This window comes from Psittacula echo (assembly GCF_963264785.1).
Source record: "Psittacula echo genome assembly, chromosome: 1".
NCBI lineage: Eukaryota > Metazoa > Chordata > Aves > Psittaciformes > Psittacidae > Psittacula > Psittacula echo.
In genome coordinates this window covers 126,847,272-126,866,227 of record NC_137735.1, presented here as the reverse complement: position 1 = coordinate 126,866,227, position 18,956 = coordinate 126,847,272, and the positions used below count along the sequence as shown (strand labels likewise).

General features: G+C 37.4%; 1 protein-coding gene across 5 annotated transcripts in view; it reads left to right on the top strand.

Moving 5' to 3' along the window:
* The window catches only part of CNOT2 (CCR4-NOT transcription complex subunit 2), a 93,608-nt gene that overhangs the window by 40,931 nt on the left and 33,721 nt on the right, over positions 1-18,956 (top strand). For 4 of the 5 annotated variants that reach the window (XM_080630118.1, XM_080630115.1, XM_080630117.1 and 1 more), the window contains one exon: positions 13,081-13,203. In XM_080630118.1, coding sequence (XP_080486244.1) covers positions 13,093-13,203 — 111 coding nt within the window. In that variant the 5' untranslated portion in view covers positions 13,081-13,092. Of the gene's footprint in view, positions 1-13,080; positions 13,204-14,466; positions 14,515-18,956 lie in introns of all 5 variants that reach the window. The other variant, XM_080630119.1, reaches the window with a different exon arrangement.

The window sequence follows — 18,956 nt, the reverse complement described above, 5'->3', positions numbered from 1 at the left end:
CAGAATGTTGTCAGCTATTTCTTTATTTAAAATACCTTGGAGGGAAGGATGTGGGGGGAACCAAACCAAAAGGAACCTGGTATTTCTTAAAATTTAACATAAAGTAAGAATAGAGTTGTTACCTCTTTCTTGTGGGTGGTTCAAACAAATGGTCAGCAGCTTACATTAAATACAGTATGTGTGGATGCACTATTAGATAAATCTTTAAAAATCAGTTGTACTCTTTTTAGTTGTCAACTATCTTGTGACTGCTAAACAACAAAAACCTTCAAAACAATACCTTTTTGGTTTGGGGTTGTTGGTTTTTTTTTGGCCTGGCAAAAGCCAGAGTAGAAATGGGACTCGTACTGATTTACTTAATGCCAACAAACTCCATTGGACTAGTGAAAGAAAAAAGAAACAACAAAAAAAAATTCCTGCTGCTGCGCCATTAATCATGATTTACATCTGACTCTGTAGTGCTTAACTGCAGGAAATACTTGGGAAACCAGCACTTATTTAAAATACAGTGTTTTAGATTAACCAAACATGAAAATTTTGGCTGTATCCAGGAAGGAATAGGTAGGCAGTGGTGCTGTCTTAAAAAAGTTAGTGGAATTGTTTGCTATGAAAAAAAAAAAAAGGGAGAAAAAAGATAACTGCAGTATTCCTGGAAAGAGGAGCCTGTTCAAAATCAACATGGAAACATCCCAGCTGGAACAATGGTTACCCTTCTTTAAGCTGAAGCAGAAATCTGGCCTACTAGCTAAGAGTCTCAGCTGAAAGCAAACAAAAAGTCAAAGGAGTCCTATTCTTCAACTTTTAATCTTTTGTTCTTCTCCCACAATAGAAGAGATTTGAGGTGATGAAAATATGTAAATCCTGAGTTCACAAACCAAACTTGAATTACTTCAGAGTTTGTTTCTTTCCTCTTGGTTTATAAGCTTTATCTCCCTGTGTGATATACAGCACACAGGTTCTTAAATAGTAAATGAAATAAAAAAAGAAAGTGTCCAGTGAGCAGATACCGACTATCTCATAGTTACTGCAACACAGATCATTTAATAAGGTTTAATATTTTACAGAAATACAGATCTACAAAGCTGATCAATGGGCATTTTTGGCTTCAACTAGATTGAGCGTGTAGGAACTGTTAAGAAATACTGCTTGAAGAGCATGTAAGGTAATGACTACAAAGCCTGGAGGACACAAAGCAGATGAAATGTTACCAGCTTAGCTTAGATGTGATATAAAGGCCCACGTCTGTCTCTTAAGATAAAGGAAAAAACTCTCCCCCAGCAACTGAGCATGCATGTGGTCACCTTACTTGCTCACTGACAAGCGTATCAATGCCATCCTCCTAATGCTGTTCGAGAGTCGCTTCTCAGCTATGCTATCTGTAACTATCTTCCCTTGCCTGTGAGGCCCAGCTGACCTTCATGTTTCTGACTCATGCATTCTGGTCAGCATGCTTCCATGCTTTGCCCTGCCAGTATCCTTGCTGCTGGTGGCCTTCGATTTTTTTTGTCCCCTGGAGGGGATAAAGCTTCCCTAAAACCACTGGGAATGTTGTTTTTTCTTTTCTTACCACTAGCTTTCATTGTAAAAGTTTCTGATTTGGCAAATGCAAGAAATTCAGCAAAAGTTTTGAAGCAGTGAGATGCGGTTTACATATGAATTACAATTTAAAGCCTTTTACAAAATGAGTCTCATATTGGGTGGTCAGGTAAGAAGCTGTTTTAGTGTGCCGCTTTTATTTAAGGCTATTTTATTTTAACTGTGTCTTACCATTTAGGAGTCTTAAGTATATACATTTATTTTTGTAAGTATAATGTCACACTGTGGTGGTGTGTGACTGAATATATGGGTGATTTTAAAAAAGGGAACATAGTGAAGCCTGCAGATCATAGAATCACAGATTAGTTTGGGTTGGAAGGGACCTTCAAAGGTATTCTAGTCCAACCCCACTTCAATGAGCAGGAACATGTTCAACTAGATCAGGTTGCTCAGAAGCACATCCAGCCTGGCCTTGAATGTCTCCAGTGATGGGGCATCTATCACCTGTCTGGACAACCTATGCTAGTATTTTATCACCCTCATTGTAAAGAACTTTTTCTTCCCTTCCATCCTGAATCTCCCCTCTTTTAGTTTAAAACCATCAGCCCTCATCCTGTCGCAACAGGCCCTGCTAAAAAGACTCTCCTCATCTTTCTTATAGGCCCCTTTAAGAACTGAAGGGCCACAATATGATCTCACCAGTCTTCTTCAGGCTCAACAACCCCAACTCTCTCAGCCTTTCCTCGCAGGAGAGGTGTTTCTATCTCTCTGATCATTTTCATGTCCCTCTGCTGGACCTTCTTCAACAAGTCCATGTCTTTCCTGTACAGAGGACTCCAGAGCTGGATGCAGTACTCCGGGTGGGGTCTCAACAGAGCAGAGGGGGAGAAAGATGAATTTGTGGAGTAACACATGGTTGTCTGTTGTAAAGTACCAGAAAGCAGACTGTTAGTAGATGTTTGCAATCAAATACATACCTGTCATCTACATGAGCAAATGGTGTTTCTTGCTTTCAGTAAGTGGCAGCAGGGAGTTGGCTTGCAGAGCCTTTAAGGACTTTTTCTTGGGAGGAGTATCAGCTATTAACGTACTAGTTGCAATGGGCATAATTCACAGCAATGGTTACCACCTTATTTTGGTGTAAAATAAAGTTTGCAAGTTACTCTGCCAAGGATTCTCTTGTTTTTGTAACTACTTAGGAGACTCATCAACACAAAAGCTTCTGGAGATGCTCCTTATTAGTTGAAACCCTTATATCATTTCTGTAATACTGGGAGCAATCATCTCTCCTTCGCAAGTGGGACCTTAATGAGAATAATTTGCTGGTTTGGACTAGATTAGGACGTAGTTCATTTTCCAGGTTAAGCTCTATCAGTCCATGCATTCATCATCTGAGTTGTCTGTCATTTGTGTTGATTGGCTAGGAGTGGTATCAACGTTGAAGTTGGCAAAATATGTCATGTTGAAGATGTAACACTTGGTAAAGAAGTATTTTAGCATAGCAGGTCTCTTGATTTGGAGGCTGAAGTCTGACCTACTTAATCTTACTTAGTTTAACTTCCTGTTCTAATTGCTATTAAAAATGTGTCGTGTGAATATGTGATAACTATTGAATACAAATGAAGAATGAAAGCCTGTTTAAAAGATTTTTTTTTTTTGTTGGTTGTCTTTTTCCCCCCTTAAACTTTTCTAAGCTTTTCATCAAAAATCAGACTTAATTTCTTCGCATTTTTTTAACACATCTGTCCTGTCTGTTGTTTCTTTGAATTAAGATGCTGGAATTCCAAACCTGGTTTACTGCCTGTATGATTATCACTTAATCTGCTCAGTTCTCTTCATAGGAGTGCTTTTATATCTCTTGAGGATCTTTCCTCTGCCGCATGCCCATACATATATAATGGAACACATCTAGTCAAACTGTCCTGTTTCGGTGCATTCTAGTAGTGGGGGAGTACAGTAAAGAGTGTTGACAGTACCAGTACTTTGACAGCAGGCTGGCAATTCCCTGTTGAAATCCCCTGTTTTCTGTTGCTTATGTAAATTGCAACATTTTTTTTCAGGCTGAAACTTCTTGTTCCCTATGTCTGCTTTGCCTCATTGTCTTGGCACCCCTCCTTGAGTTTTCAGTTGAAGTGAATTAAATTATAATAATTTATATGACTTATTTAATAGAGAATATTTTTTTGTCAATATTGCCTTTTTTGCCTCTGCGAGAAATGTGCTTAGTATGATTTTATTTTATGGGTTCATTTCTTCACTTACCTGATCCAGCTTTCAGACTGCACGTACATGATGTAAGTTGGGCTATATGTGCAACTTGCTGTAGCAGAATTCTGCTGAATGTAGAAATTGTGCTTTTAACAATTTGAGTATTTCAGTGTTTAGGAAAATGCCAGACTCCTACTTCTTTCTCTGGGATCTGGAGGCAGTGATAGGGTTTTGTTATTTCTGAAGAACTCAGTTCAGTAGCTGATATCTTAATCCTTTAAAGCTGGGCTTTATCATTGTATATTCTCTATTAAGGAACTTTCTAGAGTGCATCTGAGTAGATCTAGAATTTCAAACTGAGTAAAGTGCCTTGTTATTTATTTTATAAAGAAAAGCCATGCGGCAAAGCAACAAAAAGGCAAGCTCAGGCATGAAGATGGAGATAAAATTCAAATGCATTAAATTGCTGAAATTAGAGGATATCTTACTCTAGCCTGTTATGGAAGGGTAATTTCTGAAATACAGCAAAACTTGTTTTGTCTACAGCAAAATACCCGAAAGCACTAATGCAGTCCAGATGGCAAACTTCAGTGTTGTTCAATTGCAAAACTAATTTTCAGTTAAAACTGCAATAAGTTTTGAACCAGTGTGTTTCTGAATTACCTGATGGGATGAGTCAGAGTTTTATCAATCAAAACAAGGTAGGAAGTTGTCATTCCGGTACCTTCTAATGGCCGTTCATCTTATGGTTGAGCTGCAAAATACTGGTTGAGAGAAACTCACAGAGTAAACTTTTGAGGAGCCGGGAGAAGTGCCACTGTAGTAAAAGGTTTATTATGAGAATATTTGAAGCAAATTTCATTATCTTTCCAGAATGGAGTTTTGGGTTTGGGGTTAGTTGGTTGGTTTGTTTTCCTTCTCATTTGTTTACAGACATGACAGCTGAATTTTTCTTTCCCAAGACTGACCCATTTCTGTATTAACTTTATTAACTGTATTTTCGTATTAAATACTAGTTTTCACAGGCACATTAACTGAAATAGTGACTAGAAATACAAGTTCGCCTATCTGTTATTTAATGTGCTGCTTTGGTTGGTTGTTGGGTTTTGTTTTTCCATGATAGCACAGGTAGTTCAGAAGCTTGTTTGGTTTCTGAACTTCATTTTGGTTAACTCTGGCTTCTGAGCATAACTGATTTCTTCGATGGTGTTCTCAAAAGATAATAAATAAATGTGATATACAGATAGTGTATACTTAGCTGGTGATTGTCTTGATGGATCATCAGCTGAAAGATACTTTAAAAGATACTTTTTGTTTACAAATTGAACTGTTTTCTTTAAAAGAAGAAAAAGTTATGGCTGAGGAGTGTCTGAAGTAGGTAACAGGAGTATACCAGTACCTCACCAATTTTCAGGATTCTTCCTGTTGTTCACTACATGCATACTTAAAATAGCATTGAATTTAAGAGTTTGAGCCAACATATTACCCCCTAAAGTTACTGGCATGATTGTCACTTTCTAAAATGCAGTCATCTTGGTGAAACCTTAGAGTTGAAAGGCGTTGCTTAGCAAAGTGTATAGCATTTTAGAGTAGTAAGTCAGAAATGCTGTGTGAAATTAAATCTAGAACTACTCTTAGTCTTGAATGGACTGTAAATACTACAAAAAACTGGAACCATGAATAAGAAAGAAAGTTGGTAAATATAATCACATTTTGGATAGGCTGTTGAAGGTGATATATTGGGGTTTGTGTTTGTTGTTTTTTTTTTCTTTCCTATCTTCTTATTAAGTAAATAATATTATCAGACAAGTGGTGGCTGTTCCTAATCAGCAAAATTCTCAAACCATGTCTCTGACAGATAATCTAGCTGCAGGCTTTACAGATGTGTGTGGGTAAGCATATGTGTGCAGTTAGTCAGGACTTGTGACTTAATTGCTACATCTACAAAGGACACACTCCTGATTCTCCTCAGGTCAGATTACTTAAGTAAAGTGGAATGCATCTGGCACCTTCTTGGTTTCTCCCCATGGCTGCTCTAGGTGGAGTGCTAGTTTGTCTGCTCTTCTGATCATTTTTGCAGATCCCTTGCTGCCTTTCTCATCTTTGAAGTGTCCTTCTCGTGTGTGTTTGGATTTTGGTGAATGGTGTGTCCAAAGATGGTTTCCTTAGTTGAGTACCTTTATCAGACCCTTAAAAGCTATCCATGCAGCTTAGTGTGAAGTATCATATCCCCAGCCACTGTGGGTTTCTCACATCTTTGAAATCTTGTGCCTGTGGTTAGTAGGAATAGAACCTGCAGGAATTTGTCCTAGCATGGACATGGTGTCAACCATGTTATGAAGGCAAATGGAGCTTCTTGTAATCTCAGTTTTCAAATTCAGCTTTAGTAATACCAATATTTGTTTATTTTATTTTAATGTAGGATCATTTTTCCTATTCCTGCTGTGCTGTTTTATTTCAGGAGTGTTTTAAAATGTTCATTTCATAGTAGTTACGGATGGTTAAAGGTTTATAACAGTTGGGATGTAGATCTTGGTCAGGAGAATTTCTGTGGCTTAGTTGATGTTAGGGTCTGACTTTCCTGACATAGTTTGCATGCAGCAGAGATTCACAGTTTTAGTGTAGCTTTTGAAAGTATTATTATACTTTATAGAACTCTTGAAAAATGATACCTTGTTGATGGCTGTTCCTGGGATTATGAGCAGAGGATAGTCTAAAATCATAGCTGCATGTTCTTTACTTCCTTCATGCTCGGAATTTTTGTCTGAACTTCCTGCTATGTGTCATACTTGCTTTCTGAGAGAAAAAACTGTGCAGTGTTCTAAGGAGACTGGTTATATCTTGGACTACTTTGAGACGTGACCTCAGTCTGTAAATCAGGTAGTTTCTTTACGGCTGCTATTTTCTACAGTGCTCTGTAAAGTAAGATTATTTAGAAAATAATCAATTTATGAACCATATGACACAAGTGCTATGAGATTATTCTAAAGTCTATCCAACCTTCAAGTCCCCTTGGCAGATTTGTCTCATATATTATGGTGGTCTTGATTTCAATCTTTCGTATTTCTGAGATTTAAACTTAAAGACTTAATTAATTTAAAAGAATACAAGGACATGTTAAAGGTGAGCAAAACAACTAATACACTATTGTATTCTTAAAATGAATACAAATCTGTGCTGGTATTAAGCTCATCATAGAAAAAGACTTTTTAACAAAAAGAAATACGGTGAAATTAGGACAAGGGGTAATGGGTTAAAACTTAAACAGAGGAAGTTTAGATTGGATGTAAGAAGAATGTTCTTTACTGTAAGGCTGGTGAGCCACTGGAGTGGGTTGCCCAAGGAAGCTGTGAATGCTCCATCCCTGGCAGTGTTCAAGGCTGAGTTGGACAGAGCCATGGGTGACATGGTTTAGTGTGAGGTGTCCCTGCCCATGGCAGGGAGGTTGGAACTAGATGATCTTAAGGTCCTTTCCAACTGTAACTATTCTATGATTCTATGAAATGTTCCATTTTCCATTATTATGTAATGTTGATATTGCAAAATTTTTGTTTGAAGGGCTACCATAGCATAAGCATACATATGATAACCTGTTAGAGGTTATCAGTCACCTTAAAGAAGTGGAGTAACTGTCACTGAAAGGAAACAAGGGAGCAAAGGATCTCAACTTCTAGTTTTGGTTTGGCTTTCATCCTGAAAATTAAATGTATCTATTTGTACCAGTGTACTTTTCATAGTGTTTTTTAATAGGGTTGGGATTAAGGAGATCTTTTTATCTAGCAATTTGGAAGTATATATTCTGTTGTATATCATTTGCAGTTTGGGTCAAATAGGAATTATATTTAACACTGAAAAATAGTATCATAAACAGTAGCAGTTTTTAATATAAATTGAATTTATGCTATCTTTTACCAACTGATGGAATTCCAAATTCTGTATTTTGACTTAAATTGCAGGCTGATTTGGTGGTTACCAGTGTGTGACTTTTGATAGACACTTATTTTTTGAGACACTTCTCACTGAAAGGCTCATTCAGGGTCAATTTTGTAGATATTTTGGGTATGTTACTTTATGTGAAAACACTGATTTGTAACAGAAGAGAAAAACAGAGTAAATTGTTAACTTTGCTTAGTAAGACATAACAGCAGAACCCTTAGTATATTGATGCTCTGTAACATCAGATTGAGATTACAACTTCGAATTGCTGTCACATAATGCTAGTGTGTATGTGGACAAATAGCCATAGTCATTTGAGGAGCAGGAAAGGGAAGATATTGCTGAAATTCCTGAAGTGTTTGTTGTTTTTTTTTTAACTGGTATTACTGTATGTAGTTTTCAGCTCTCATAAAGATGATGAGTTTTATCAGTTGTAATGCAATGATCGATTTTCTGCTCTATGCAAAATTTAAAATACTCATTCTCCAGGGAGATTTTACAGTATCCTCTTAGAGCTGGCCGTGTTAATGTCATGAGTGAGCTCTCCTTGGGCACTACCTATAGTAATATTGCAAAACAGAAACATTTTTCATATTTTAATACTATTATTTGCTTCAGGCTGTTAAGCTAATTTAATATACAATCATAGTATCATTTTATAACTGACTATAAAGGTCTTTTTATAGCCTAAGATAACAGTATTTTTAATTGTTTTTCCTTACAAATTTGGTGTCAATACTGTATTTTCAGTTATTGCTAACAAACAATTTTTTGTGTGCTGAAGTACTGCAGTGTTTCTTGCAATAAGAATGGTTTTAATTTTTTTTAAGTCAGTATTGTTGGGTCTTGTGTGTTATGTGCTCAGCTGAAGAATAAAGGTCAATGACTACAGGAAACTGCTTATTAGATGCTTAGTTCCTAATGTTTGTATGGTGCTTTTAGTTCTCCCATAGTGGTGGTTGTTAGAAAATGTTCCATGGAAGTATTTAAAGGTTTTGTTAGGTTTGTGACGGCATTTTGCTTGGTTAACATTAACTTGGAATTGTGAACAGATCTAATTTTTAAACACGATGTGCATGTGCTTTGAAAGAAATGCTTGTGTTCATCTGATCTGACTTGAGCATGGTCTGTGACGGCGTGGCTGGTTAGTTCTCTGAACTCCATCCTAACATGCAGCTCCTTTCCTTTCATTGCTCTGTTAGCATGAATATTTTCTAATAATACTTGTATGGGGGTCTGCCAGTGGGAGTTGAAAGTACTTTTGCAATATTATGCTAAGGAAGTGCACCATTTTTACATTTTTTTAATGAATGGTTGCACTGCCAGTGTGCCTTTTTCAACAGAGGGCTGAGTTCCCGCAGTAGAACAGGAAAGGTAGTTACAGCATTGGGAGGAAAGGGATCTGTATGAAATTAGGCTGAGTAGACAGGAATTCTTTACTTAATAAAATTGCTGTGCAACTGGAGTACCACTTCTGTGAGATTGTGTTGGCATAAATGTGTGTGTGTGTATATATATATATGTATATATATAGGTATATATGTATGAATGAGGGACTTAAATACAAGAGCAAATTCCTACATTTCACCTCATCGGTGTAGATCTTGTAAAGTACAAAACCTCAAGTCACTGCTACTTTCCAAAGGGCTTAAAATGTATTTTTAAGTGCTGCATGAACTTTGCTGCATTTACTTTTGTAGATGATTGGATGCTGATCTATCAGTCTGTGAAAAAGGATCTTCAGTCTTTCTGTATGAGGTTTCCTGGTGGCTTCATGCCCTAAGAAATAAACAATGAAGTTCCATCTGCAGATCTGCCTGAGTTTGGCATAGCCCCAGTTATTCTCACACCTTCTTACAAATAGTACAGCAGCAGTGTTTTTTAACTATCTCTGCATATGCTTGTAGCGTGACTGACTAATGAAAATGTTGGTGAATACTGACTGGAATAAGTTAACGTGGATGGGATGACGCCTACTGCTAACTTGGCAACTGTCTGATGCTGTCATTGTGTAAACCTACTGTAATATTATAAAGGTCTGCATGGGGATAGGTGCTCTGATGCAGAAATTTACCAGCTGTTTACTGTCACTGGCGACTACTAAGTAGTAGGTAAATTGGCTGCTGGTGTTAGCCTAAGAACAAGCAAGAAGCAAACAGCCTGGCTACAACAGCTAATGCTCCAGTCTCTCATCCCAGTTCCTGCCCTTCCAGTCACTGGTCTTCAGCTGCTGCCTCATTTTATTGTGCTGTTAGTTTTGTAACAGGACTGGATAGCATTGTGGATTGCAGCACTATGTTTCTCTGTTGCGATCTGTGCTGTGGTTCACCCTGGCAGCAAATGGCAGTTCTTTCTAGTGAAGTGAAATCCTGTTGGGGTGCAGGCAGCTGCCAGAATGCCCTCCAGCGCCCGTACCACTTCCCTCAGTTGGGAGTGTGGACAGCTTGAGTGCTGCATGTGACTGCTTTGCTTGGCAGCATTGAATGACAATAGTTTGAAAAAATTCTGCTGTGAAGAACTGTCAGTTTCTGCAAAAAAAGTTTTTGAGGGTCTTCAGAGCAGTTTTGGGCACAGGAAATGCAGCTGGGTGGCAGGCAGAGCTCCTCCAACTTTCCTCGTTTCCCCTGCAGCTGCAGCTTGCAGTTCACTGCTCGGCTCTCTGAACTTCATCAGCGCAGTCCTGTTAGGTATCACGTAGAAATATGGGTTGCCAATAAAAATATCAATATTGCATCTATCTAATTATTGAAAGTTTTCTTCATCTCTTCTTTAGTAACCACGCTCTTGTCAGACTCTCTATTAATATCGGTGCACTTCATCACTCTTCAGGGCATAATCTTGATTAGGTTTTGGGCCGCTGTCTTTATACAATTATCAATACAGAAAATAATCTTTCAGACAATGGAGAGTGGAGAGCATTTAAAATATCTTCCACCTTTTCTGTATGTAGACTTCATATTTGGACAGACTGGCTTTCTTTCAGCAGCTTTAAACATACATTTTGAGACAGAAAGCTCTGACCTTACCCCACTGACTTGGAAATCTTTATGGTACATATTTAGCCATCCATGTGCAAACCTTTGTGAAAATAAGATCTAAAGCTACAGGGTCAAAAACAGAATTGTTTTTCCTGTTATATAGTTTCTGTACTGTAGCTCAGGGTTAGGTATTACGTTAATTCCATTTGGTGTATGCTTCGGTGACTTGCTTTCTATCACAGTTAAATTTTGTTATTCTGATGATGTATCACAGGAGAAGGTTATAGGGCAAATAAAAGTCTCTTATCCCAGGTATTGTTAAGGGAGCACTAAAAAGTTCTTCAGGACTTGTGACAAACTGCCTTTTACCTTCTCAAAAGCAGTAGTGGGTTGAGACACTCGATTTCTCCTCATTGCTTGAGATAGCTCTACCAAAGCATTTCACTATCCTTTTTTACAGCGGTTAAAGGCAACTGCTCATCTCTCTGCACTTTACTCGGGCAGAGTAAAGGACAAGATAATCCTCTTAGCCTGTTAAATGTTCCATCCCATCTGGTAGGTGATAATTGCATTGTAAGGGGATTAGCACAGTGGGATATGCTTATAGTGTAATGAAAGCTTCACTACAAGTGTGAAAGTCAGCTAAATGCATTGGAGTACTTTGGGACCTTACATTTCCACATTTTTGTAAATGCCATAAAATACAAGTTTCATGTGGAGAAGGTGTGCAGTACCTTTACATGCCTTCATACATGTGTAACAGATTAGAACTTTGTTTTGAGGCATCAGTAGTCTAAGTATCTGAAACTCTTGTAGGACTAGTGGAATAGGCTTTTGTTTAGCTGAATGTTTTAGGGCAGTTCTATGAATGTAGCTGTATTAAATGCATTCCAAGTGTTGACTTCACTTTTACTCAAAACTCCTATGACTTTGAAATCATGGGGTTGTTACTAGTATAGAACCATGCATATTATTAAATACTGCTTAGAAATCTTTGCCAGTAAAAGTGAAATTTGAATAAGCCACACTGTGAGGAATATCGGAGTAATTTTGTGTCAGTAGAGATAAGAGGATTTCAAGCTGAAAGTAACTCTCCTTGCAGCCAACCAGAATAAATGTTTTGAAATTTCAATTTCAAGCATGAGCCTAAGGTATTGTAAAATGACTCTTGAAATTTAATCAATTTTAAAAAAAAATCGTCCTCTGGTTTGTTTTTGTTTGTTTGTTTGTTTTTCCCCCCTTAAACTTAGCTAATGTTGTCAGTAATGAAGATAGTAAATCTTAGGGCTCAGAGCATTTCATAAGCTAACTGTAACTTAGCTTCCTTCCCTTTCAAGATGCTAAAGATCCCTTTGAAGGTATGTTATGTAGGGTGGTAGCTCAGGGTTTGATACCATCCTGTTGGGTGCTCTCTCTCCAGTCTCCCCATATGGTACAGGAAGCCGGGTGAGTTGCTCAGTGCTGAGCAGTATGTGCCATTTTGCTGGTTTGAACTTTAACCTCTTGGGTTAAAACAGGATTTGGTTAGCCCACACAGTGCTGTGGTAGTGTTTCATAGCCAGGTAGATTAGAAACTTAGCAGAGGTGTGTGTATTTTTACATAAATAAGAGTCAGGTGTATAAATATGCACTGCATGTGGTAGATGCTTGAGCAGTGTTGTATGACCTTGCTGTGCGATTAAGTGTTCTAATGAATTAAGGTTCTGTGACCAGCTGCATGGTTGCTTTTTCTTTTGTTTCCTTGTCCTGACTTAGCCGCTCTGTCTGTGCATGTGCGCCTGTGGGAGTAAGGGGACAGTAAAATCTAGTGGTTTTTTATGGGCTGTCTGCAGTAACTTTGCCAGTCTGTGATGAGGTCTTTGAGTGTGGTTAAGCTCGACCTCCTCTTAATCATGACTCTGAGTGCGCAGGGTCAAGTGGAAGGCTGTTTTCCAAAGCTGTGGTGATGAGACATAGGAGTGATTTCACAGATTAATTTTTTTTCCTTCCCTTTTTAATTTTAGTTATTTCTTTTAAGGTAGCTGAACTCTAAAGAACATTCCTTAATTTTCTTCTTTTAGATTGGAAGTGTTTACCTGAGGAGAGGAAAAAATGATACATTTGATTATGACATTTTAAATTTTAAATAAACCTAAGTGAAAGGTCATGGAACTCAAAAACCAACTAATAAACTAACACCCCTCCAAGAAAATAAAGTGTGTACCCTCTCCCACCTCAGCCCTTTTGAAATACAAGTTTCTGTCATGTGAAAATCTCACTTGAAAGAACCATTGCATGGGCAATATACATAAAGTATTTTTAAAGAGGAATTTTCAAATGTTTAGAAACAGGGCTTTTTAACAATCCTTAAATTTAAAATGTATACAAAGTATGTAGCAGACCAAATAAAATATGCTATATAATCGTTTTTCTTTTTATTTAGGTGACAAACAGCATGTTTGGTGCTTCAAGGAAGAAGTTTGTAGAGGGGGTTGATGGTGACTACCATGATGAGAATATGTACTACAGCCAACCATCGATGTTCCCACATCGGTCAGAAAAAGATGTAAGTTGAATAAGTTTATTATTTCCTCTTTCAATAGGGAGATACTTTCAAGTACGTGACATAAATGTGAGGAAGGGCTTTGCCTGGAGCTCTCCATGAGTGGCAAGTGCTTTAATTTTAGTGAGTTTATACATGTAAACATTAGCTGCCAGGGTTTATTTGTTCACACATTGTGTCTACAGTGTTTTTGTTGTTTTGCATTTTACATCTTCAGCCATTTTTAATTTCTGAAAATGACTTGTGCAGCTTGTTTGACAGCTCAAGTGTAACAATTCAGGTGTTTCTCTCATTTGTTATGACAATGGGTTTGTAAAGTTACAAACCAAATCATTCTTAAATTTTTTTTCCCTTGGTAATGCACTGTTGTACGTTAGAACTGCAGTGGTATTACTGAAGCTCTGCTTACTATTAAAATAAGTAAATTAGCCAGTAAAATATTTCACTTTTATATGGAGTGGCATGTAGAAATATATGGAAGACTGAAAGCATGACTTGAAGTTCATATCACCTGAATGTCAGTAATACCACCTCATGACAGGCTTGCGTTTAATATGTGTAAGCAGCATATAGACTAGATTGTCTTTTTAATTATAAAAAAAATTCAAAAATGCCTTCAGACTTTCAAAAAGGTATCATTGCTTCAAGTCTGCCCCCATGACGCTCCAGCAATATAGTTGTTTAATAGCAGATGAGAATATATACAGTTGTGATAGGCCTTGACGTATGTAAACATAAACATTTCCTATAGACTCATAGTTACCTAGATTTTGATCCAGATTTTCAAAGAGAAGGAAACAGTTTCAGACTAGAAGGCTTTTTAAACCAAAACAAAAAAATGCTTAAATGCAGCTTTCCAATTCAATTTCATAAGCTATTTTGATGGGAAATTTCAGGTGAGCCAGCAAAGGACTAAAGCGTAAAGAAAATTAAATAGGCTGCTCTTTCCTGTTTATTTCCATTACAGATGTATATGTACCACAGACGTACACAGGCACAACAGAATATTTATGATGTTGAACATACTTTCCTTTCTGTGAGTGCTGAGACGTGCAGCTAGCTCTCAAAACCAATAGACACTGTTTTTCTCCAAAGCGTTTCTTATCTAAAAGTGAGGATTTAGTATTTTTGATGCACTGAGGATGAAATTGTGGTGTAGTGAGAAAGGTAAAGTGAGATGAATGCTGTGCTATACAGTGTATGCAATGAAAGCTGATGCTTGTTGACACAGTGAACGAGTGTTTTAGTTGCCTACTCTTTCTGTAGGCAATGTTGCAGAAGTGGATCTTAGAATGGGACTTCGAGAGAAGGAAGGTGGGTGTTCCAGACACCAGGAATGACAAATGAGAAATCATGAAAGCTTGTGGGAGAAATGGCCAAAACGGGGCATAGAAGCTTCTGTAGTTGGCAGAAGAGTGATGTCGTTCCAACAGGAAATGGAAGAGTGACTTTTTGCAAAAATTTTTTGAACTTTTTTTTCCAAATCCTTGTAAGGGCTTTTTTTTATTATTATTTTTTTATTTTTATTATTTTATTTTTTCTGCTTGTGGCTTCACTGTTGACGACTGCAACTTTGAGTTAATGCTTAAGAAATATTAAATCATTATATGCTATTGTAATATTTTTTGAGAAGTTGATCAAAATAAATACATGGTGGTGATATTGGCATTGTCTGCACACCTTTGATCACTCGTGTAGCTAAATGTATATGCTGTATTATATGTTCCATTTGATATCTCATTTGGCTCATAGTTGATGAGAAAAGTTGCAAAGGTGGTTGTATTCATCTAGTTTCCAACCAGTTTTGTGGCTTTGAAACCTTTTCTAATTGAAAATAACCATGTTTTCTAGTAGTCTTTCAACTGGAATTCTGCAAAAATACTGTTTTGTATTTGAGAACAGAATAAATGTACTGTTTTGTTATTTGTATAATACTTAGTATTGACAAAAATAATTGCTCAGAATTTTAGCTGAGAATTTATTAGCTGAGTAAGCTAATAAAGTCTAATGTTCAAAATTTGGATCCAGTTTTATGAACACCTGGGGGTTGGAAAACAATTAGCATACTTGAAACACTTTGAATCTTTGCCTTCACATTTATATTGAAATGGAGTAGGTAAATGTGGAGATAAAATAAAGGTGGAAGAAACTTTTGGGGAAAGAAGTAAATTGCTTTTGTATTGAGAAAACCCAACTGGTAATGAAAAGGTTAAAATTTGGCATATACAATCGCTTCGTAAGCCTGCTGGAAAATGGCAGACTTTGTGCCCTTTTTTTAATATGATAGTATTACCTAATCAAAGTGCAGCTTTACTGCAGTTAAAATTATTATTCTCCTTCATTATCAGTTTCTTGTATGTCTTTATTAATTGCTGCTAAAAATAATGTATTTTGCGGGTTTTAGCTACAGGCTTGCAGAAAATAGTTAAAGGTTATTTTTTTTTTCTCTAGTGTGTCATATATACATACAGATCTTTCGTCCTTCATTTATGCTTGATTTACCCTCTAGAGTTATTGAACCTGAAATAGTGGTTCTGAGGGAAGCCCTCTGTGAATGGCACCTTGAATACTGCTCTTCAGGAAGGGCTAAAGCTTGTTGAGTATATATCCTCATAATGAACAGGACTAGGTATTTTTGTATTTTTCTCTTTGTTGAAGTTTTACTGATTCTGACCTTAAAGTTGCTATTTTCCAAGGAATTGTTGCTATACATGTGTATGTATACTCCAAGCAGGGGAACATACAGAATGGTGAAATCTTACTAAAATTTAGAGTAAGGACTGTTAACGCAAGCATATTTTACATAAACTTCAGAGCCTGTTTTTCACTTTATAGTAGAATTTCTGTTCTTGTCTTCAAATGTGATACAGTGGTGACTTGCACACAGTTTTTGCCTGGGTTGGGAACTTTTCAGCTTTCAACCTTGTTTTAACATCAAAGGTGGAGGTTTTAATATTTTTCAAATTATATTAGGAAATAATTCTTCCCTCACAAAGTGAAAGAAAGAATTAAGAACCTATCTAAAAAAGATGTAGGGGAAAAAAAAAATCAGGCCTTTTAATAAACAACTTTCATAGCACTTACTGGTGTGGTATTCTTGTGACTTGTTGCTTTGGCTAACTTGGACTTTAAAAGGTTTTCTATCCATGGAGATAGAAATCCTTTACACAAATGTGAAGTCAGCTAGGGCTGCTCAAGTCCTGTCTTAATTTTGAAGACTTTTTATAAGTGGAAGAAAGTTGCAGCAAATAGTTTAGGATGTGTTATTTTTACTTCAGAGCCTCAGTGTAGCTAAAAACTAAAAGCTTTCTTTTAACTTCTCTTTTTTTCACTAGGGAATGCAGATCTAGACAGTCAGGACTGATAATGGTAAATGAAATGGAAAAGTTGCATGTTACTCATGTGCACAAGTGCTTCCAAATACAGATGCTGTTTGGGTCTGTTGTTTTAGGCACAAAATTACGGTTCCTTAGATGAGAGTAGATCTTGCTCAAGCTGTCTAATGCTTCCTTTTTACTAAATGAGTGGCTTTGCCTTGAGTCATCACAAACCTTGCTGTGCTAAGTAGGGAAGTGGAACAAACTATTATCCATGAATGCTCTCTATGAATTCTGTTGCACTTAGGATCTGTGTGTGATAACCAGGTCAATAATCCTTTGGCAAAGAAATGAGATATTTTATAGAACTTGCAGAAAATAGAGCAGTGTAAGAAAATAGTTTAAGATTTGGCTTGAAACAAATGTATTCCTATAACTTAAATTGACAACAAGATGCACAGGGTGCCCACAAAATAATTACAGAGCTTATTTGTGGCAATTTTGAGCTGTTTGTGCACTCAGCAAAATCATTTTGAGGGCAAGACTACACATTTTTATTTGGATAGAGTGACAATGGTAGAAATCGGTATATCAAAGCTTTCATATACTTTTGAATCTCTTATCTTCAAATGGGGGGTGGGGAAAAATTGCAATGAGCTTTGAGAAAAGATGGGACCTGTTCAATCTGAAATTATTTGATTTCTTATGTATAAGAATACAAGCGCTCTACAAGGTTTGATGAGTCAAGCCCAATCCATTGAAGATGCCTACATGAGAGCAGAACGGCAGGGTATCTTCTGTTGTTCTGAACTGCAGTTCTAAATCTGATAGTAGAAAGACATGCTTCTTAGTGAAGATCTGCTCAAATTATGCAGAAAGTTAGGAGACCTTTTTCAGTGAATGCTTTTTCCATTTCTTGGTCCAGCACTTTGTTGTTCATTTGCTCTGTTGCTCAGTGGATAAAGAAATGCTCACTGTAACATAATAATGAATGTTTGATTTTCATTCTTCTCTGAACAATCTTATTGTTGTAACTTACCTGGACTTTCTCAGTTGAGACCTGATGTTCTTTTGCAGCTTAGTTCTTTCAAAATGGATTTCTTATGAAGTCAAATGTATTTTAACAACTGGGACAAGTAAGATCTAGCCTGCAGATTAGATTTGGCTCATTGCAACTATTAATCTAGATGCCTGGTGCTACATTTCCTGCTGTAGGAGGTCCTCAAATTTGGATATTGAACGCAATGAAATGGCTTATTGGTTCTGGGAGCCTGCTTTCCAGAGGCTTCTTCCATCCTGATGTAGTAGAAGCATGTCTGTGATGGATCAGTCAAGTGTTTGTCTGTCATGAGGCAATCGCATGAAGGCATCTGCGGGTTTAGCTTGTAATGGACATGATGATGGCTATGAAATGAAGGGGTCAGAACCTGTTATTAAGGCGTTTTACTGTGGACTTCCATTAAAGTAATTCATAGACCTTTAGCAAACTCTGACTGTGTTTTGAAATATGTGGCTTTACAAAGAGGTGTTACTTTTACAAGAGATAAAACCCTGTAACAAGACTTAACTTACCGTGGAGATAGAAATCCAGAATCTTGCAAAGTTTGGGACTAAACTAAATGTGGAAGGGTTTAGTCAGTCTTACGGAGACAGCATTGGCTTTAGGGTTGCCTAATACCACATTGTTGCAGCTGGCTTGTGTGCTTTCCAATGCTATTTTTTAGGATTCCAAGGAAAACTATGGTATATTGTTTCCTAAGACATCTTGCTTGGCTTTTACCTGAGTCATTGCAGGAGAGTTTGTTAGCTTAGTCATAATTTAACTTCAAATACTACATGTGTAAGTATTTTAAGAATTCCCATGGAATTGTCTTGTATCAGGAGCAGTTGCATCATTCATGCTATTGCGGTCTGGCTGAATTGAGCTACTTTACATTAACGTAACTTGTCGTAGTCTGAATAGTTTCAATCTTGATCCATTTGTGGAGGAAAAAAAAGTAAGGCTTGTTTTGGGAAGAACGTAGATCAGTGTGGAGACTGAATTGAGAGCAGCCCTGAGGAAAAGGATGTGGGGGGTTTGGTTGATGACAGGCTCAACATGACCCAGCAGTGTGTGCTCGCGGCCCAGAAAGTTAGCCATACACTGGGCTGCATCAAAAGGAGTGTGACCAGCAGGTCGAGGGAGGTGATTCTGCCCCTCTACTCTGCTCTTGTGACACCCCACCTGGAATACTGCATCTGGGCCCCTGACACAGGAAGGACGTGGAGTTGTTTGAGCAAGTTCAGAGCAGGCCACAGAGATGATCAGAGGCTGGAGCACCTCTCCTGTGAAGACAGGTTGAGAGAGTTGGGGTTGTTCAGCCTGGAGAAGAGAAGGGTCCAGGGAGACCTTAGAGCAGCCCCCCACTACCTAAAGGGGCCTACAAGAAATCTGGAGAG